At 40.9% G+C, this 23014-nt stretch overlaps 1 protein-coding gene across 1 annotated transcript in view; it reads right to left on the bottom strand.

Annotated features, from left to right (window-relative positions):
* Nucleotides 1-3909: 3909 nt before the first annotated feature.
* Nucleotides 3910-23014, bottom strand: part of LOC128132329 (uncharacterized) — a 51782-nt gene continuing 32677 nt past the window's right edge. Inside the window, exon 2 of the mRNA XM_052768851.1 lies at nucleotides 3910-4130. Coding sequence (XP_052624811.1) covers nucleotides 3910-4130 — 221 coding nt within the window. The remainder of the gene's footprint in view (nucleotides 4131-23014) is intronic.

The following is a 23014-nucleotide window of genomic DNA, read 5'->3' as shown; positions in this document are numbered from 1 at the left end:
TTCCTAGCGTTCGCCTGAAGCTCAGTGAAAGTACGATAGGTGGAGTTTGACACAAACTCCCGAATCTCCCTCTTCAAAACACCCAAATAGCGGCTCATTCGCGACTGCTCCGTAGATACCAGCTCGGGGCAGAACATTGCCCTCTCATGAAACTTCCGTGTGATCACTGCCACGGAATCAGTGCCCTGCTTAAGGGTCAAGAACTCCTGAATCAATCGCTCCCTCTCTACCGGGGGAACGTACTCATCCCTGAACATCTCCGTAAACCTCTCCCATGTCACCGCCGAAATCTCTGCCTGAGTGAAGTTCGCTGTCACGAACTTCCACCAATCCTTCGCTCCCAGACGGAGCTGGTTCAAGGCGAACCGTACCCTCAAGTGCTCCGGGCATGAGCAAGTATAGAAACACCCCTCGATGTCGGCGATCCACCTCATAGCTGCAATCGGATCCTGCGTCCCATCAAATTCAGGGGGTTTCGTGTTGCTGAATTCCCTGAATAGTAATGAATCACCCCCTTGCGGCCTGGCAGCAGCCACCGCTGCGGTAGCGGCAGCAACTGCAGCTTCAGTAAGTGCGGCGTACCGCTCCTCAAACTCCTCCATCAACGTGGTCTTAATAGACCCAAACATCTCCGGGATCTCAGCCCGGACCGCCGCAGCTACCTCTTCCTGAATAATCTGACGAATCTCCTCGTCACTCGCACCGCTCGAACTCGCCCCATTGCGTGTGATAACCATGATGTCTCTGAAATACAACATAAAATCATCAGAGACTCCACCAAGTACAATTGTACTCGATACGCGCCCTACCCAGCCTCCGATTTCCAGGGATTCTTATTTGAGTCTTCCACTGATCCAGTGCCTTCGATAGTACGGGCCCAATACTACCGACCACACCGTATCAGTATTCGTCCCAAGTCTTCCTCCCCAAATCCCGAATAATGAGTACTCTACCTCTAGTATGCACTATCTACTTGCACGCTACCAAATATCTCATATAAGCAATCTCCCTAGACTAAGGCATCACAAAACAGGCAATTCTAGTCCTATCATGTATACCTAGTCTTCTAGCATGCATAACAATTCATGATTCAGTGCATAACACAACATCGTAAGGTATTCTGGGGATCTTTACCGTTCGGACGCTGGCTGCTCGTACACACTGTTCCACCCTTGTTTTTACCGCCTTGCCCTTTATAAAATGTTATGTCCTTATTATTTTCAAGAAAAAGTTTTTCCTCAAATCCCCGGTCTGAGTTCAGTTGCACCCAAAAGTACACCCGAATCCCTCAAACCAAGGCTCTGATACCAATTGTAACAGCTCAAATTTTCAAATAAATTTTTCGTTTAAAAACAAAACATCGTTATTCGACAAAAGGGATTGTTCCAAGTTTATTTCAAAAATATAAATAATAAATCTCCAGGATCTTCAACAGTGGCAGTGTGTACGTGTCACGCCGGCGCCTTTCCACGGTCATCACTAGTACCTGAAAAACATAAACACAACTAGTAAGCATAAATGCTTAGTGAGTTCCCCAGTATACGACTTACCCACATACGCCTTCCGGCCCGGACCTTTCGGTCCACATAACGTTGCCTTCCGGCCCGTAATATAATCGCCTTCCGGCCCATAATATATATCGCCTTCCGGCCCGTATTAGATTGCCTTCCGGCCCATAGTATTTTGCCTTCCGGCCCACGATAGTATAAAACATAACACATGTAACATAATACACATAACACATAAATCATACATCATACCGTCCTTTCTATCACATAGAGTCTCGCCTTCCGGCCCGTATAAGCATACATCACATATAAGCACACTTCACATATAAAGCATCTACCTCTCTAGACATAGCATGAATATAACACATACGACCTTCCGGTCTCACAGTCAAACCCTTCCGGGTGAAGTATAGTGAGAAGACTCACCTCGTAGTATGCAAGCTATAAACTCTTCGAGCTACTCGCACACGATCCGCTAATCCGCAGGTTCCCTATAATACCACATCCTTTGTTAATGATCTTATCAAACAAGACCACTGACCCTACTAAGTTATATACAGGTCAACGGTCAATCTTGACCGGACTCGTCGAGTGCAAAGGGTAACTCGACGAGTATAGACACCCTGACACCACTCGCCGAGTCTGAAGAACGACTCGACGAGTTCCAGTAGATCTTCAAGCTACTCGCCGAGTCTGAAGAACAACTCGGCGAGTCCTAGTGAACCTTCAAGCTACTCGCCGAGTCTGATCATTGGACTCGGCGAGTCCTCGCCATGCAGTCAATCCGCTGCCTCCTGTATTTTCGCATGATTTCGAAGTATATAGATATAGGGCTTCCTGGACTTTCACATATACTAATACAGGGGTTTTTAATACTTATAACAACAATATAATCTAACAAATCCTTAAATGGGTTTCCTAAACCCTAAACTCGCATACAACGTAAAAGTTACGGATTTCGATCCGAAGATTACCTGGAAACGTGTTCCCAGTGTCTCCAAACCTCCAGTACTCGATTCCTTTGATCACCACCTTGCTCCTCCTTGTCTAACAATCTCTTCAAGCCTTCTCAAGTCCTCTCTCTTGCTTCAGATGCTCACACACTCCCAGGGGATCTTCAACCGGCCAAAAGACGCGACATGACGGCCATAAGATCGTTATATACGATCAGAAATGAAACGGCTAGGGTTCAGCTGAAACAGCGTCGACTCGCCGAGTCCTTACTTGGACTCGTCGAGTCCAGTCGCGTATCTGCGACTGCGACCAAGACATGGCCCTACTCGGCGAGTCATGCACCTACTCGCCGAGTTCCCTCTTAAATGTGCCCAAAAATAATTTAAAGAAATACCTGAAATTCCGGGCTGTTACAAAATTAGTCCAAATCTTCCAAAGATCAAGATTTTCATACATCACACAATTTGAATTGTATGACTCCAAGTTTCTATCAAACTTAAACTTAGGAGATGAGAATTCATTTTCACTTGGTTAATTGTGACATTACCACAAATGATATCATAAAGAATCAAATCCATATTTAATAGTGCTTAATAATAGAAATATAACCACCAATTTTCATAAATGCCATTGCGAGGATATATTAAGATAAAACAAAATTTGACTTTATTGATAATGTGCGGAAAAATTATCCTTACAATGCAAATATATGAAAACTATGTATCTAGACATACTTCCGAAGCAATCTATTAAACTATCATTACTTCTAAGCAGCAACTCCAAATTCTGATCATTGAACCATGTGACCAAAATCCATCACTTACGATTAGAAATAGCTTTCTATTCTTAAGCTTTTTTTTCTCTTAGATCCTACAAAAACATCAAAATGTGACTATCACATCACGTAATAAGAATCTATGAATAGGAACTTAATAGAGTTAGATAGTGGATGTACCTGAAGTAGAGTCATACAACTTGACTTTCTTATCTATATGATCTTTCAGGTAGATAGGGTAGCTTCACATCCAATGTCCCTTCAATTGACAATAGAAATATATGGACTATTCAAGAATGGCACATGGTACTATCTCAGAATTAGCCTTTCTCTTTACCAGATGATCAAACAGTTTTACCTTGGTCAATCCTTTTCCATTGGGAAGAGAAATCTTTTTTAGACTACCAACATTACCATTGTTAAGGTCCATGGAAATTTTGGAGATTGATCCTTCAAACACATTTGCTTGGCCATTGCACTTCATCATTTCTGCTTCAGCAACAGTTATCAAATGTGATAGATCAATAAGGGTCACATCGTTGTTAGTCATATAGTAGACTTTAACAAACTAACTATATAACTCAGGAAGCGAGTGAATAACGACACCCAACATTCCCAATCTGTCAATGTGCGACTTCATGTTTAAAACATGTGCACACACAAAATTTTCATCTAGGTGTTTGCACACCAAAAGGGCTTGAGTAACCATGAACTTTTCATTTTGACAAAACGAGGGTCGGGGAGAATCACCGGAGGTTGTGGAGGAAGAGTTGGAGAAGCATGATTTTCAGTTCCACCATTTGAAGAAGGAAAGATTATTTCACCTTGATCAACTTGTGGAAGATCATCTTCAAAAAGAGAAGGAAAACCATTTCTAGAAAGACCATAGTTGTCTGAACTTGACATTTATAAAGGGAGAAAATTCAAGTTATTTGATTTATTTAATCCTTAATTATTAACCCGAATTTAAATTAAGGCTAGGATCCATATTTTCGATTCAAATTCCGAAGAGGGATGCCGTAATCAAATTCGAATCTATTTTAGGTAGGTAAGCAATTACCAGTTTCAATCAAATGAAACTCCTAGATCTTTTGAGATTCATTGAACTATTCAATGGCATGTTTAATCTCAATTATGCTCTCACTTTGTGATTGGGATGTCGAGGATCACAAAGAAGATGTGAATAACCATACAAATTAGCTTGGTACTCTCGATGTCATTTATCACCCAATCAATGTGTCGGTTAACCATACATGCTCCATTGATCCATGATAATTTACGAGACACCCATTGCCAACAATATTGGTCCCATATTAGTGTGTCGGTTAACCACACACGCTCGACTAACGACCAATAAGGTTCAATGTGCAATTTCATGGGTTAGCATCAAATTCACATTTTTACTAAAGTAACTAAGAATGGGATTTTAGAAAAGGTTTAGTTACTTTATGTCATTATACTTTTAATGAGAGTTTAGTGTCCTATCCTACCCGTGCAGCTATGTAACGAACCAATTTTTTTTACAACGAAAATTTTCATTTTTCAATATTCAAATCATTTACATAAACCATAATTTCCAAAAACATTTGTTTTCAAATTCACGTTCATTACATCATTATCTTCTTTTTAAAACATCAAAGTGTCCCGAAACCAATTAGTAAAGGAGAGATAGAGTGCATGCCGTGTCATCACACCTTGCCCTTGCCCTTGGGCTCAGATGTACCTAAAACAAATCCACAGAACGATAAGCTTGAAAGCTTAGTGAGTTCCCCAGAGCACACCCCCACACAACCACATATAGCATAGCATACTAGCTAAACAGTTATCCAAAACACATAAATCATGCACGCAAATCACATAAGGAAACCCTGGAAACCCTCCAGGATAGTACTCCGGGTGCCAAGGGAACCCCCACATGGTCTTAGTCCAGTGCCTCGAGAACCCCCTCGAGATCTTTGACCTAGGATGCCAAGGAAACCCTCCAAGGTCTTACACCGAAGTGTCTCGGGAACCCCCCGAGGTCTTACACACAAACATAATCACATAGCATATCAAAACACTGAATGTCTAACAAATGTATCATAATCACAAAATGGGTTGGCCTTGGTGCCTTAGAGTCATTGGTATGGTGAGGTAACTCACCTCAATCTGCTGAATACAAACACTGCCTTCCTAACAGTCCGTAATCCCCCAAGGTGGACAATATTAATGGTAATACAATCAATATTAGAATTTTACATTAACCAAGGGGAAACCAACCTCCAAACCCCTCCCCGAGGCCCAAATACCCTTTTCTTACTAATGGGCCCCAAAGTCAAAGTCCAATATCATTAATGGGCCTCTTGGCCCAATAAGGCCCAACCATTGCATCTATGGCCCATAAAGATGAAGAAGTCCATAATTCACATAATACGACCAAGCCCTAAACCCAAATGAGGCCCACAGGCTTAAAGGCCCAAAACAGATTAAGGCCCAACTGCTGTTGCGTAGACCCAGTGTACTATCTTGGTACGCGCAACATACTGAGGGTTTGGGGCTACGCGCCGCGTACAACTGGTTAACCCCAACGTACACCCAGTTTAAGCACTTTCTCCATTAAGTGCTTAATGCTTGGCTTCCTCATGACCAAAAGTCAGATGTATGTCTGTTAAAACGTCCTAAGGCATAAAGTTGCCAACTTTATCCCCTTGCATGCCTTAAAATCATCCCACACTTCCATTAAGACCTTTTCTAGGTTCTTAATCCATGCATGAGGCCTAAACATCCATCAAGATCCCATTTTTCTGCTTCTAAACAACCAAGGGACCTCAGATCTATCATCCTCATCTTATGGAGTTGCTTAACTCACCAAAAGAGGTCAAAAACCAACCAAATGGGCAAAACTAGAAAACCCTAGCTAGATCTCAATATTTAGATGGAAACGTGCTAGCTTTTTACCTCCAGAAGCTTTGTAAGGTGAGTTTGGTGCATGATCTTAAAGAACCTATACGATCCAAGCTTTCTTGACCCCTTCTTCTTCTTGCAATGAATCACTAAAAGGTCACAAACACACTCTTTAAGCTCAAGAATGATCTCACAAGGTTCTATAGGGGTACAAGGACTCTCTAGGGCTATGGAGGCTCTCTGGGGTTAAGTCCAAGGGGCTTAAGGTTGTTTAAATAGGCCTCAAGTTCGAAGATTAGGGTTTTGTCCCTCTGATGCGTACACCCGACATTCCCTTACGTATGCCCAGTGTACGTGAGGCTCCTCCGCGATCAATCATGCAGGGTACGCTAAGCGTATACATAGGTACGCCCAACGTACTCGAAGGACCAAATATGCTCATAAATGAAATATTGAGGGTTTCCAAGACATACCAGATTAAGGTGTTACAACTCTCCCCCACTCGGATTAGACTTCATCCCCGAAGTCCACAGCGTTGAACAGATCAGGGTAATGCTCCCGCATTTCCTCTTCCGGCTCCCATGTCCATTCGGAGCCCTTCCGGTGCTGCCATTGCACCTTTACCAACTTCACTTCTTTGTTGCGAAGACCCTTTCTCTTCTGATCCAGGATGACGACCGGTTTCTCGACATAATTCAGACTCCCATCCACCTGAATGTTGTCCAAGGAAACAAATGCGGTCTTGTCAGCAATGCACCTCTGAAGCTGAGAAACATGGAAGGTATTCTGAATTTGACTAAGCTCCTCGGGCAGCTCTAAATGATAGGCTACCTTCCCACCCGGGCCATTATCTTGAACGGGCCTATGAACCGAGGCCCCAACTTGCCTCTCTTGCGAAACCTGATAATCCTTTTCCAGTGAGACACTTTCAATAAGACAAGACCCCCCACTTGAAACTCAAGAGCTGATCGTCGTTAATCAGCATAGCTCTTCTGGCGGCCCTATGCGACTCGCAACCGGTCGTGCACCTGTTGAATCAACACGGTAGTCTTGAGCACTACCTCAACGCTCCCCATGACCCGATGCCCAACCTCGTCCCAACACATTGGGGTTTTGCACCTTCGTCCATATAACATTTCGAATGGAGCTCGGTCAATACTGGTGTGATAACTGTTATTGTATGAAAACTCTGCCAATGGGAGGTATGTGTCCCAACTTCCTCCAAAATCCAGCACGCATGCACGGAGCATGTCTTCCAATGTCTGCATTGTCCTCTCACTCTGGTCGTCAGTCTGAGGCTGACAAGTCGTACTGAAATGTAGTTGGGTGCCCAATTCTTCATGGAACTTCTTCCAAAACCTAGAGGTAAACCGGACATCCCTATCAAAGACCACAGACACGGGCACCCCATGTCTAGCTACTACTTCATGAACATAAATGTCTGCCAATTTCTCCGTAGATATATTTTCAAAAATCGGAATGAAATGGGCACTCTTTGACAGCCTATCCACGATAACCCATATGGCATCCACGCCCCTTGCCATCCTCGGAATCTTTGCAATGAAGTCCATGGTGATCTCCTCCCACTTCCACAATGGAATGCGTAGTGGCTGAACCTTTCCATGGGGTCGCTGATGCTCGGCCTTGACCTTCCTGCAGGTCAAGCACCGCTCCACAAACCAGGCAATCTCCTGCTTCCTGCAGGGCCACCATTTACTCAGTCTCAAGTCTCTATACATTTTTGTAGCTCCCACGTGAATAGAGAACTTGGACTTGTGCGCCTCCTCTAATAACTTCTACCTCACTCCCCTGCCATTGGTACCCACACTCGGCCACACTGAGTCAAAAGGTCACGGCTATCCTTTATAAACAAAGGATTTTGTCCCCGAATTTTCTCTGTTTTCCAGTTTTCCCTCTTGATCCCCTCAACCTGAGCTCCCTTGATCATATCTAACAAGGACGAAATGATATTCATCCTCAAACAAATGTCCCTAATCGAGGACCTCACCGTCTTGCGGCTCAAAGCATCGGCCACCACGTTTGCCTTCCCTGGATGGTATAAGATCTCGCAGTCATAATCCTTTAGAACATCCAACCATCTCCTCTGCCGCATATTGAGGTTCTGTTGATCCATCAAATACTTGAGACTCTTGTGATCTGTATAAATTGTGAACAACACACCATACAATTAGTGCCTCCAGATCTTGAGGGCAAACACTACCGCTCCCAAATCCAAGTCATATGTGGGGTCATTCGCCTCGTGAGGCTTCAACTGCCTCGACGCATAAGCAATCACATGCCCCCTCTGCATCAATATCGCGCCCAACCCTGAAATTGATGCATCACAGTACACCACTAAATCATCCAACCCTTTAAGTAGTACCAGAATCGGAGCCTCGCATAATCTCCATCTCAGGGTCTCAAACGCCATATGTTGATCCTCACCCCACCGAAAGGTCACATTCTTCTTGGTCAAGCGGGTCAATGGCGCAGTGATCTTGGAGCAAATCTGGATAAATCTCCAATAGTAACCCGCTAAACCCAAGAAACTATGAATTTCCGAGGCATTCCTCGGTACCTCCCATCGCATCACTGCCTCCACCTTGGCTGGGTCGACCGAAATTACCTCTTGATTGATGACATGCCCCAAAAATTGTACTTCGAGTATCCAGAGATCATATTTGGAGAACTTTGCATAAAGTTTCTCCGCCCTCAGGGTCTCCAATACCTCCCTCAAATGTTGATCATGCTACTCCCTAGTCTTAGAGTAGACCAGGATATCATGAATAAAAACGATCACTAACCAATCCAGCATCGGCCTACATACCTGCTTCATGAGATCCATGAATGTTGTCGGGGCATTGGTGCCAACCTATCCAGTGCCTTGGCTATCAGAGCCGCACCTGGCACTAAATCAACGCGAAACTCCACCTGCCTCTCCGGAGGCAGTCCTGGTAACTCTTCGCGAAAAACGTCCCGATAATCCTGTAAAACTAGTACACTATCCACATCTGACACGGTCTCCGTTCTCGTATCCGAAACACAAGCCAAAAATCTTGAGCAACCCTGCTGTATAAACCTCCTTGCCATCGCAGCCAAACATTGGATCAGTCATTGCGAGACCCTTTCACCATAAATAACCAGCTCTCCCCCACTTCGGGTTCGAACCCTGAATAGTTGGCGTTCGCAATCGATCATGGCCCCATTGGCTCCCAACCAGTCTATTCCAACAATCACCTTCAGTCCTCGTAATGGTATCGGAACTAGATCTACACGGAACCTCCCACCCAATACATTCAAAACACAGCCCCGATATACCCTTGCCGCACTAACGGTACAGTCATCAACAATCTCCACCTCGAGCGGGGAATCCAAGGTCCCCGACGCATTCCCAAACTTCTTGCTAAGGGCAAGAGACACAAACGACCGGGTAGCACCCGAATCAAACAAGACATGAGTAATCATACCATTAACCAAAAAGGTCCCTAAACAACATGATACATACACACATGTATAAGCACTGCAATTAGATAATTATAAGACTGAGAAAAATACACACGTACCAGCCACAACGTTCGGTGCTGCCCGAGGCTCCTCGGTAGTCAGTTGAAATGCACAGCTCTTCACCGCTGGAGCTTCCGCCTTAGCGGGGCGGCCATCATTGATCCTCAGTGTGGCGGGCGTGGATGCCACCGCTGCTCCTCCTCCTCCCTGCAACCTAGGACATTCGGCCCGCATGTGGCCGGTCTGGTTGCAATGAAAACATATCAAACCCTTTTTGGGGTAGTCCTGTTGGGTTTTGAGCATTCTAACACTCCTAAGTGTACATGCAACCCTAAATACCTTGGATCTATGTTTTCTCTATTATACATGCAAATAAGAACTTCCAAGGTATTATCCTAATCTAGCATACAAAACAATAACTATAGCAAGATAGAATACATACCTCTTTGGTGTAGAAAGTCTTCATGAAGCTTGAGTGCCTAGTGCCCCAAGTGTGACACCTCAAATGGAATCACAATCATCAAAACACTTGGAATGACTTGAGAGAATTCTACACTCATCAAAATCGGCTAGCCTTTTCTTCACACACACTAGTGTGATTCTAGTGTCCCATTTTGGTCAAGAATAAGATGTTTATATAGTTAGGGTTACACCATGTAAACCCTAATTGACATGGCCTTTCATTTCCATGATCCATGGGTACAAATACACCATGGAGCATCCATGGACCATCCTATGGGTTTTAGCCCAACTTGATTATCCATGGAGCAATAGCCCACTATACAAGTATGGATGATTTACACAATCAACCCATATATTTAATTAGTCTTCTTTTGATCGCTTAATTAATCCTAGATTAATTCTTGATCAATACTAATTAAATAATCTTATTATTCTTATTATTAATATACTAGAACTTATAATATATTAATAACCATAAGTGTCTTATTTTTCTCATTCTAGTCTATCCAAGTGCATGATGGTATGCAACCCAAATGGACCATGCCGGGTCGGGTCAAGTCTTACCAATTATAGTTATGGACTTAGACATTAATCCAACAGTCTCCCACTTGGATAAGTCTAAAACTATTATTGCGAATGACTTCAAGAACCGACCGGCAATCGTAGCTCTCAAAAGCTTCGGTCGAACTCTGACCTTGTCGATGAACTCTGACCTTTGTCAGTGACTTGTCCATTAGATAAGGGATCATATATTCCTCCATTCTAGATATCATATGGACTGAGACATGGATTATAATCATTCTCTCTGTCCATTTGTTGTTTCCCGATTTCCGATTTATGACGACTGACTAATTGAACAAATCAAATCAGTCCTGGCCCGGCCGAGCACTTCCATTTGTCATCATCAAATCATCGAGGAGCCCACAGATATCGCTTTTATCCCGAAGGTAAAAGGAACGGATAAACTTCGACTCATATGGCTTGTTCTACTACTTGTTGAATCATACACAAAAACACGTTTTATAGCACCGAGTTACCAAATGCGGTTTCGTGCTATCAATGTACTATCAACTCATAGTAATAAATCATATCTCTAGGTTTGAAGAATATAAGATATTATCGTCTCATGATCACTCGTGATAAAATCCATGAAGTGATTCCAATGAGTGCGGGTTGAATCCAATACTCAGAACTTATGAGCACTCATGATTGTTGTAGCCTTGTCCAACACCTTAGACCTCTACAACCCATCATGACAGTCTTAATTCATATCTACTTCCAACATATGACCGACTGTGGATAGTTTGAATAACTTAGTCATTCCAGAAGAATAACCCAATTTATTCGGGAAGTCAAAACATGCAAAGTGAAACACAATAATAATTGAATCCAATATGGTCTCAGAACTTATGAATATAAATAAAACACCTTTTATTTATCACCATATGATTACACATTATTCATTGTATACTGTTTCAGCTATCAACTTTATTCTTGAATTTAAAACAATAGTTGTCCCATGCTCCAAGCATGTACACTATGTTTTCTTAAACACTAGTCATGCCACACACCAAGTATGCATACTATGTTTGTCTATGATCCTTACTTTGTGAGCTAGATCAATTGAACATAACTTCAATGATTCTCTTTTCACACTCCCAAATCCTTACCGCAAATGCAAGAATTCCAAATTCATGCCATTTACTGAAATCTATTAGATTCTAAACTTATATGCATTGATCCTCTCGTAATGATTATGCACAAAGTCAGAAAGACTTGACAACAATCATTACAGAGTATTCCAAAGGAGATCAGCTCCTTGGAAACATCCTTCTTGCATTAAGTTTCCTTAATCTTACACAGATTGAAAAATTCTAACTTTGAAACATTTCCAGATTCCATTTTGACTATCACTTCTGACCAAGAGTTGCCTCCTTACAGATTATGTCAATATGGTCCTTCCAGAATTATCACTATACTTCCAACTGTCCTTGAGCAACCAATCTTTGGTAAACCTTAGATTGTCCTCGACAATTGTTTAATCCTTTTAGTCATATCCAGTTCTAAACCTTTTCCCTTCTTAATGCCCCAGGCATTTGGAAAATTTTAGAACAGATGATTATAGCACATGTAATCGATCCTATATCCGTAGCATATGGGACACGATTCATGATGTCTCACATAAAGACTAAACCAGTCTTTTGCTATAATATTTCCATTTCAATTTGCCAAGTTCTCATAATTCAGATTATGAAAAGGGATGCCGTAATCATAATCGAATTTTAGAACGCAAATAATGGACCCATATACAGAATTCCCTTATGTTGAGCCATTCCAACATGAAATTCATATATATCCTTGACTAAATGATTAAAACCTCACGATCTAAGCTTATAGATTTGAGATGAAGTATAATTTCCTCTCCCTTAATTATAGCAAAACAACTTTTTCCCAATTGAAACTTTTGTTTTCTATAATTAACATTGCTAACTTGCAATACTTATCATAATTATCATGCTCCCACTAACATGATGATTATTAGCATAACTCTTATGCTCCCACTAGCTTTGACATGTACTCAGAAACCAGCTGGACTTCTAGAAATCAATACTTCATTGACTTTCTTACCAAAGTTCAGATTTCTGATACTAGATTGTTTTGATAAGACTTTATCAAAATCATCCACCTTCCCTTAGATAGCACACTTGTGAGTCTAAACAATTATGAAGAGGGATGCCGTAATCATAATGTTTAGACCTTTTTGCCACTTCTCACAAGTCCATGTTAGTGTGCCGGTTAACCACACGCGCTCCACTAACGACTTTGAGAATGCAAATGTCACAATTGCTATCTAGCTAAAATCTACTTAGTGAAAGTGTTTCCTCACCATCATTCTCATGAATCGGAGAGAAACCTTATGACACTTAGATTTACTGGTGTATGTGTTCTTATCCATGTGAGTTGTCAAAATCATAGTCACAAGACAAGGATAATGACAAATCCAAACTCATATGAACTGAACTCAATCTTAATTTCTTGCCACCTGGCAGCTCAAGGGCCTACCATTGCTTCCAAGTTGTTGTGCAACCAATTGAGAACTCTAAGAACTCATATGCAAAGCCAACTTTAACTGGAATGGGCACAGAATAAGTCAACACGATAGGTTATAAACCTCAAGTCGTGTGCTAGTGAAGAACTTCAGGTTTTATTCTTGATTAGTTCTTGAGACTTTCAAGACCTTTAAGACTCCCACTGTCCTCTTGACCTATAAGACTCCCTTGTCAAACATCCAAGAGACAGTGTGGATTCTAATCAAGACAAACACTTCGCACAATTGGCCTAAGTTGGTCTTTATTTTATCCAAAACATCACAACTTACCAATTTCAAATGTACAAGAGTAGAAAACTTTTACTCTTACATTTGACAAGTGTTTTAAACCTTCTTTAAGACATGTCACTCAAAATACAATCTTAGAGTATGACTCTAAGACTTGTATTGGAACGAGGTATGACTCATCTTCTTGATTTAACCATTTCAACAATTCAAGATCCCTCTTCTTAGTCATAAGAATGCACTAAGATTTCCTTAGAGAACTAATTTTGATATGGTTTCTTAATCATTAAGATGATCACAAAACTGATACTAAAGTACTCTCCCATCTTTTCAGATTTGAGAAACTTTTATCCTTCTGCCTAATTTGATTCTCCTTATTCGCTCTGCCATACATTGGAACCTTTTCGAATGTCTCAGAGTTACACTTAAGCTTGTAAGTATAATCATATTTACTGAACTTTAGTAAACTATGACGAATAGTCTTATCGATCTTTTGTGGTGGACTTAATCAGTGCACAAGAATGTGTACTCGATCCTTTAGTCCTTTACTTGACTCACACATCCATGTGAACAAGTAATTAGTCTTAATTTTTCGAAAACTTGAAAGTTCTCATTCATCATGCTATACAACTTGCATGATTCCAAGTTCCGGTCCAATTGAAACTTGGGTGATGAGAATCTTTCCTTAGTTGGTAAATTTTGACATTACCACAAATGAAAGAATCAATATCATATTTCCACTCTTGCTGTTAATGGAATCTTATAAGCAACAATTTTTCCTCAAATGCCATTGTAAGGATATTTTAAAATAAATAAAATCAAAATTTATCTTTTATTTTTAAAACTTTGCGGAAAACTTATCCTTACAATCCATATGAAAACTTGTTGTTATCTATTCCTAAGAAATATATCATAACTCCTAAGAAGTAGCTCAAGAATCTGTCAAACTACGCGATAGAAATCCATCTATGCGATCAGATTCAGCATATTCTTTCTTTAAGTTTCTTCACTTTTTTTTCCTTTGATTCTTAAAACATCACCATGTGACCCAGCCACATCATGTATCAAGAATCTCAGAATAGAAACTTAACAGAGTTAGATAGTGGAATTTACCTGAAGTAGAGTCAAACTTATTGACTTTAACATCCTTAGGTAGATTTGGCAGCTTCGTGACCAATGCCCCTTCCTTTGGCAATATAAACATATGGACCCTTTGATAATGGTACACGGGACTATCACAGACTTAGCTTTTCTCTTTACCATTTGGTCAACCGAGTTGACTATGACCGATCCCTTTCCATCGGGAAGAGAGAGCTTTACTAGATATCCAATGTCATCATTGTCAATGTCCATAAAGTTTTAGGAAGTTGATCTTAACAAATAGATAAGATCATTAAGGGTCTTGTCATAGTCTGTTTCATAGGTGTCCCAAAGGAACTCACTATGTGACTTAGAAAGTGATTGAACCACCAACTTTCTCAAGACTTTGACACCCAACTCTCCCGGCTTGTCAATATGTGACTACATCTCCAAGATGTGATCACACCTAGACCTTGCCTTACCAATAGGGCTTGAGTGACCTTAAACTTTTCAAGAACTTGTGGGTTAGGGAGAATAATTGGAGGAGGAGAAAGAAGTATGATATCCACGGGACATCAACCTCAATAGGAAACCTTGTTTCAAGAGATTTGGGAAGATCATAAATGTCTAAACCAGACATCTTTTGGGAGATATTCAAGATAGTTGATTTAAAGTCCTTAATATGACACCCAATATGAAATATTAAGGCTAGGACCCAACAAACTATTTTATAACTTAGAAGAGGTATGCCGTAATCCAAGCTATAAAATATTTGAAGGTAGGTGAATGACGATTCACCAATTTCCACCAAGATAAACGAAATGTATTATTAGGTTTTAATTGGTTTTGAAACTCCTACATCTTTGAGATTCATTGAACTTTTCAAAGGCATGTTTCAATCTCGAGTGTGCCCTTCAGGTTTTGTGACTGGGATGCCGAGGATCACAAAACAAGGTGTGAAGTAACCATGCAAATCACTTGGTACCCTTAATAAATTACCCCTCAATCGATGTGCCGGTTAACCACACACGCTCCATCGATACTATGATAAATATTAAGTCACCCTTTACCTACCTTGTTAAGTCCAAGTTAGTGTGTCGGTTAACCACACACGCTCCACTAACGACTTAAACAAAGTGTAAAGTGTAATTTCATGGGTTAGCACCTTATTCACATTTTTCCTAAGTAACTAAGATTGGGTATTATTAAGAGTTTAGTTACTTAGTATTATCATTAATACTTTTAATGAAGGGAGAATTATAGTCCTGTCAAACCCGTTCGGCTAACGACCCTCCACCAGTCAAGCAAGCGGTGGGTGAGAGTGGACACCCATTAAGTTGCCATTTTATAGGCAACAACCTTATACCCACCTTATAGACCGGCTTCGTGAATGAGGCGTACTAGCGGTAAGAGTGACTTTACTCTTATACATATATATATTATTAACTTATAATATTATAAAGTATAAGGGTTGAATTTTAACTTTTAAAATTCTAAGGGCTAACTTGGAATTAAAGTATTCATAAGTGAAAACTTTTCAAATTCCAAAACTTGAGGGCAAGTTTTGAAACTATTCAAAACTAATTAATTCCATAACTTATGTGTTTAAAGTAGTTTTAATCCAAAAACTCTTCAAGTTCCATAACTTGAGGACAAGTTATGGAAGACTTTAAACTAATAAAAGAACTAACTTTTTCTTTATTTTATAACTTATGGATTTAATTATGGTTACATATTTTTCTTTAATGAAGTGACTCTTGAACTTCCATAACTTGAGGACAAGTTATGGAGTCATAAAAAAATTATTCAATGACACAAAACTCTTCATTTTGTAACCATTGCCAACTATTATGAGTTTTATGAGTCTTTAATGTGACTCTTCATGTAACTTGAGGACAAGTTACACAAACACATTTTATGCTCAACTCTTAGATTAAAATGGATTGAAAACAACTATTTCAATTAAGATTTCTATTAATCTAAGCAACTCATAAGAACAAGATAATTCAAACCAAACTTTTTCATGTAATTAGTCTAAACCTTAAACTAATACAAAACATGAATCTATTGACAATTATCTTTGAAAATGGATTAGCATGAACATTACCACATCAAAAACAAGTTTATAAGATCAAAAACAACTTAGGGTAATGTTCCTAGTCCATTTCTAGCCAAAAAACTCGAAAATATGCTGTCTGGGGGTCCAACTCGTCGAGTGCATGAACAAACTCGGCGAGTTGGATCGAATTCATCACTTTTTAGGCATGGACTCGTCGAGTCTCCTGATGGACTCGCCGAGTCTGATGGCCAGACAGCACCAGATTCGTTTTTTCAGCTTCTATTGCAGGTATAACAAGAAAACAAGCCTAGGCTCTGATACCACTGTTGGGTTTTGAGCATTCTAACACTCCTAAGTGTACATGCAACCCTAAATACCTTGGATCTATGTTTTCTCTATTATACATGCAAATAAGAACTTCCAAGGTATTACCCTAATCTAGCATACAAAACAATAACTATAGCAAGATAGAATACATACCTCTTTGGTGTAGAAAGTCTTCATGAAGCTTGAGTGCCTAGTGCCCCAAGTGTGACACCTCAAATGGAATCACAATCATCAAAACACTTGGAATGACTTGAGAGAATTCTACACTCATCAAAATCGGCTAGCCCTTTCTTCACACACACTAGTGTGATTCTAGTGTCCCATTTTGGTCAAGAATAAGATGCTTATATAGTTAGGGTTACACCATGTAAACCCTAATTGACATGGCCTTTCATTTCCATGATCCATGGGTACAAATACACCATGGAGCATCCATGGACCATCCTATGGGTTTTAGCCCAACTTGATTATCCATGGAGCAATAGCCCACTATACAAGTATGGATGATTTACACAATCAACCCATATATTTAATTAGTCTTCTTTTGATCACTTAATTAATCCTAGATTAATTCTTGATCAATACTAATTAAATAATCTTATGATTCTTATTATTAATATACTAGAACTTATAATATATTAATAACCATAAGTGTCTTATTTCTCTCATTCTAGTCTATCCAAGTGCATGATGGTATGCAACCCAAATGGACCATGCCGGGTCGGGTCAAGTCTTACCAATTATAGTTATGGACTTAGACATTAATCCAACAAGTCCCTGCTCACATGGCCTGGCTTACCACATGTATAACACACCGTTCCCTGACCCCTACATGCTCCTCCATGTGATCTCCCACACTTGGCACACCGGCCCCAGCCCTGCTGGCCCCTACCCAAAGAATCATAGATCTTAGGCTTCTTAGCCTGACCCCTTGCTGCACCTGCTCAGTCTTCCGCTTCGTGCGGGTATCCAACTCCATCTCCCTCTCACGGGCCTTCTCCACCATCTCATTCAGGGTTTTACACCCTGTAAAACTCACAAACTCCATAATATCATCCCTTAACGTGGGATGATATCGGGTCTTCGTCATATCCTCATCGGTAGCATACTGTGCGATCAACAAAGCTTGCTCTCGAAACATGGCAGTGATCTCCGCCACAGTCTCGGTGGTCTGCTGCAAATCATGAAACTCCCTCACTAGGCGTCGCACCTCAATAAGTGGTGCAAACTCTAAATCAAACTGCCGAACAAACTCAACCCATGTCATATCGGCCACTATGGCTGGCCCCACCTGGCTAGTAACCACGCCCCACCAATCGCAGGCCCTGTCTCTCAACAAACATGAAGCAAACCCAACCTTCGCCGCATCCAAGCAAGAACTCGTGCGTTGGGCGTTCTCGATGTCCGCTACCTAGCTTCGGCTGATAATGGGGTCCCTGACCCCGGAGCCCCACACGCCTTGAACTCCCGGAACGAGGGAGTTCGGGTCCCCAACTACCCCGCAACAATCTTAGCCTTGAAAGATCAGAGTGTCTCCTCCATGAGATCCATAATACCCTCCTTGACCATCCCAAAGATGACTGGGGTCACATCAAGGATGCACCTGGTGACCTTGGCTGCAATGAGCTCTCATAGCCTCTCTTCAATGACATCGGTAGTGTCTCTTGATCCCGCCCCGGATCCCGATCCCGATCTTGATCCCCCAGCTCCAAATCATGTCACCACCATGTTGAACTGAAAAATAAATAAATTGCAGTGATCTGGATTACTATATAAGGGATCTTCCCACACCAGTCCTCCTTGAAGTCGTTAGATACAACATTGGTTCGGGTACAGGTCCTGTGCTTCCAGTAGTACGGGCCATACTACCTTCCACACCTACATGTACCTTTCCCCACTGCTCCACTTGATAACTCCAATTTTTCCCTCAATCAAACCATATTTCACAATTACCCCGCATACTAATCTCAGGCCGACCTAAGATTTGCCCCATTCATATCAATTAGACCAATCATAACAGGTTGCCCTTATGCATGCAAATTGTATACAGAAAAGGATCAAATAGGCTTTTGAATAAGAGACTCTACCCTAGAACCACAGCCAAACAAGGAACAGGAAATAAGGCTAAATCAATCACTCAGAGGCCATAAGCTCCTAACCGTATACAATTTTAAAAACATACACATAGCAAGTCCCATATAATCAATAAGGCTCAAATTTAAGTATAACATGGATAACACATTGGGGAACTACTTACTTGGCTCGGCTGATCACGTGCGTTGCACTCTTGTCTTCTTATTTTTAGGAAGAACTTTTGTGTTACTTTTGAAAATGACTTTACCATTTCCTTAGTTTGAGTCCTAACACACTCGAGAGTGTGCCCCGATCCCTCAAACCAAGGCTCTGATACCAACTTGTAACGACCAAATTTTTTTTTACAAAGAAAATTTTCATTTTTCAATAATCAAATCATTTGCATAAACCATATATTTCCAAAAACATCTGTTTTCAAATTCACGTTCATTACATCATTATCTTCTTTTTAAAACATCAGAGTGTCCCGAAACCAATTAGTAAAGGAGAGATAGAGTGCAGGCCACATCATCATGCCTTGCCCTTGCCCTTGGGCTCAAATGTACCTGAAACAAATCCACAGAACGGTAATCTTGAAAGCTTAGTGATTTCTCCAGAGCACACCCACACACAACCACATATAACATAGCATACTAGCTAAACTATTATCCAAAACACATAAATCATGCACGCAAATCACATAAGGAAGCCCTAGAAACCCTCTGGGTGCCATGGGAACCCCCATATGGTCTTAGTCCAGTGCCTCGAGAACCCCCTCGAGGCCTTTGACCTAGGATGCCAAGGAAACCCTCCAAGGTCTTACACCTAAGTGCCTCGGGAACCCCCCGAGGTCTTACATACAAACATAATCACATAGCATATCAAAACACAGAATGTCTAACACATGTATCATAATCACAAAATGGGTTGGCCTTAGTCCCTTAGACATATTGTTATGGTGAGGAAACTCACCTCAATCTGCTGAATACAAACAGTGCCTTCCTAACAGTCCACAATCCCCCGAGCAGGACAATAATAATGGTAATACAATCAATATTAGAATTTTACATTAATCAAGTGGAAACCAACCTCCAAACCCCTCCCCGAGGCCCAAATACCCTTTCCTTACTAATGGGCCCCAAAGTCCAAGTCCAATATCATTAATGGGCCTCTTGGCCCAATAAGGCCCAACCATCGCATCCATGGCTGTGACGTCCCCAAAATCACGACCAGAAAAGACCGATTTTCACTTATGCTTTTAAAATAATTTCAGAGTAAATCCTTTTGATTTGAAAGAGTTGCGGAATTTGTTCCCAAAAACAAAACGTGATAAAATAATATTACCGAAGCATTTCATAAAAGAAATGTATTTTCATTATATAATCAAAACTCGGGATGTCATGTTCCAATACAGACCATAAAGCATAAACGATAACATTACAAGTCATTCAACAAATATATACATATACAGACTTGTAAACAAAACAACTTGATAATTCATCCAACTTATGCTCTGGCGCCACTAGCTGTAATACAAAGAAACTGAGTGGGTCAGGCTTGGGAGCCTGGTGAGCATATAGGGTTTTCAACCCACAATAAATAATTATATTTAATTCCACCAACCAACAATAACCCAATTACCCATTCCCGTTATTCTCACTTTACATCCCTAAGACAACTAACATAAGGGACCTAGTCTATGAATATTTCATCGGGGCGACAACACATGCTTCGGGGGTTCCTCAGCAATATAAGTCAAATAAGGCAACCATGAGGGGGATGGAGTACAGCGAATGAACACCCAAGTTCATTAACACCTACAGGTGGCGAGCGTGCTAGTGTTCCACAAGACTATCTAGAAAAGTCCGTGGTCGTCATCTAAACTCCGCTAGATGACTGAATCAAAACAACAACGAGGCCTCTCATCTGTTTATTATACACCAACTATCTACCCATGTTCTACCCAACATATTGGTAGATAAAAATATACATTTTTATACATAGTTTAAAAACTTGTATAGCATGCTTTAATCAATACATATTCCACATAACAGATTAGGCACACACACATAACACGTATTTCATAGAGAATAAATCAGATCTATGAGATAGAAGAGAGTGAATATACATTCACACATATAACAACAAAATATATACACATAGCACGTATTTTATATAAAATACTTCATAATACTATATTGGAAGAAAGTAACCACACACTCACTTGATCAGAAGATGATCGGACAGCACTATGACTTGTAGAAGTAGTATTCTTCGACAGATCTGGAAGATCTTCACAAAAATCGAACTTATCGCGGGCAGAGCTTCGGCTCGGGAATCGCACTTCTCGGGATCTTCGGGGCTTCGGGACTTGCTTCGTGATATTTATTGCACATAAATCAAGGTAAAACGGGAGAGAGAGGAGAGAAAATAGCAACCCTAAACAGTTGGCTCTTCAAATCTATTTATAGGGCAAATTTGGCCCTTGCCACGTCGTGGCACCCTTTTTCCACGTCATGGGCTTGGTCGTCACTGCATACATCATCGCAAGTTGCATCTGGGGGACTCCCGGAGGTGTCAGAAGACTTGCCATGTCGTGGCACTGCTTGCCACGTCGTGGTCTCTGACACAGCTTTGGGGTTCGCGCCCCAAACTTCATAAATTCATAACTTTCGCATACGAACTCCGTTTTCGACGTTCTTTATATCGACGCGAAGTTGAGATTATGCTCTACAACTCTCGTTTAGACTCCATTGGCTAATTTTGAATTGATTTTTAATATATTATAAGTATATTACTTATATAGTATTTTTAGTAGGCCGGGACAGGAAAACTTTGTTCGAAATTCATAACTCCTTCATCTGAACTCCGTTTTCGTCTGTCTTTTTATCGTTGGACTACTATCAATGAGATCTTCAATTCTCATTTAGAAATTATTGGCAAAATATCACTCGATCTCTATTTCCAGTATTTGGGCTTCAATTCTCATTCAGCGTTCCCGGTTCTGTCGCGAAACTTCGACAGGTCATAACTTCTTCGTTATAACTCGGATTTCGGCATTCTTTATATATTCGGAAACCTCGTTTCAACCACTACAACATTATCCATAGATATCAGCTTTATCTAACATTTCATTTTGACTCTTATTTTTATTCTTAATTAAATTAAGTCACACAATTAAGCACATAACACATAATACTTAAATATTTCATCAATAATACTTCAAAAAGAGTTACAAGGGTTAACCTAGACTATTACATCAATGATAATGCCTAGCTTGAAAACGCGGGTGTTACAATGGCCCAAACAGATGAAGAAGTCCATAATTCACAGAATACGACCAAGCCCTAAACCCAAATGAGGCCCACAGGCTTAAAGGCCCAAAACAGATTAAGGCCCAACTGTTGTTGCGTACGCCCAACGTACCATCTTGGTACGCGTAGTGTACTGAGGGTTTGGGGCTACGCGTCGCGTACAACTGGTTACGCCCAACATACACCCAGTTTAAGCACTTTCTCCATTAAGTGCTTAATGCTTGGCTTCCTCACGACCAAAAGTCATATCTATGTCTATTAAAACGTCCTAAGTCATAAAGTTGCCAACTTTATGCACATGCATGCCTCAAAATCGTCCAACACTTCCATTAAGACCTTTTCAAGGTTCTTAATCCATGCGTGAGGCCTAAACATCCATCAAGATCCCATTTTTATGCTTCTAAACGACCAAGGGACCTCAAATCTGTCATCATCATCTTATGGAGTTGCTTAACTCACCAAAAGAGGTCCAAAACCAACCAAATGGGCAAAAATAGAAAACCTTAGCTAGATCTAAAGATTTAGATGGAAAGGTGCAAGCTTTTTACCTCCAGAAGCTTTGTAAGGTGAGTTTGGTACAGGATCTTGAAGCACCTATACGATCTAAGCTTGCTTGACCCCTTTCTTCTTCTTGCAATGAATCACTAAAAGGTCACAAATACACTCTTTAAGCTCAAGAATGATCTCACAAGGTTCTCTGGGGGGGTACAAGGACTCTCTAGGGCTTTGGAGGGTCTTTGG

This window comes from Lactuca sativa, chromosome 2 (genome assembly GCF_002870075.4).
Source record: "Lactuca sativa cultivar Salinas chromosome 2, Lsat_Salinas_v11, whole genome shotgun sequence".
Lineage (NCBI taxonomy): Eukaryota > Viridiplantae > Streptophyta > Magnoliopsida > Asterales > Asteraceae > Lactuca > Lactuca sativa.
This window is presented reverse-complemented; position numbering and strand designations above follow the sequence as displayed.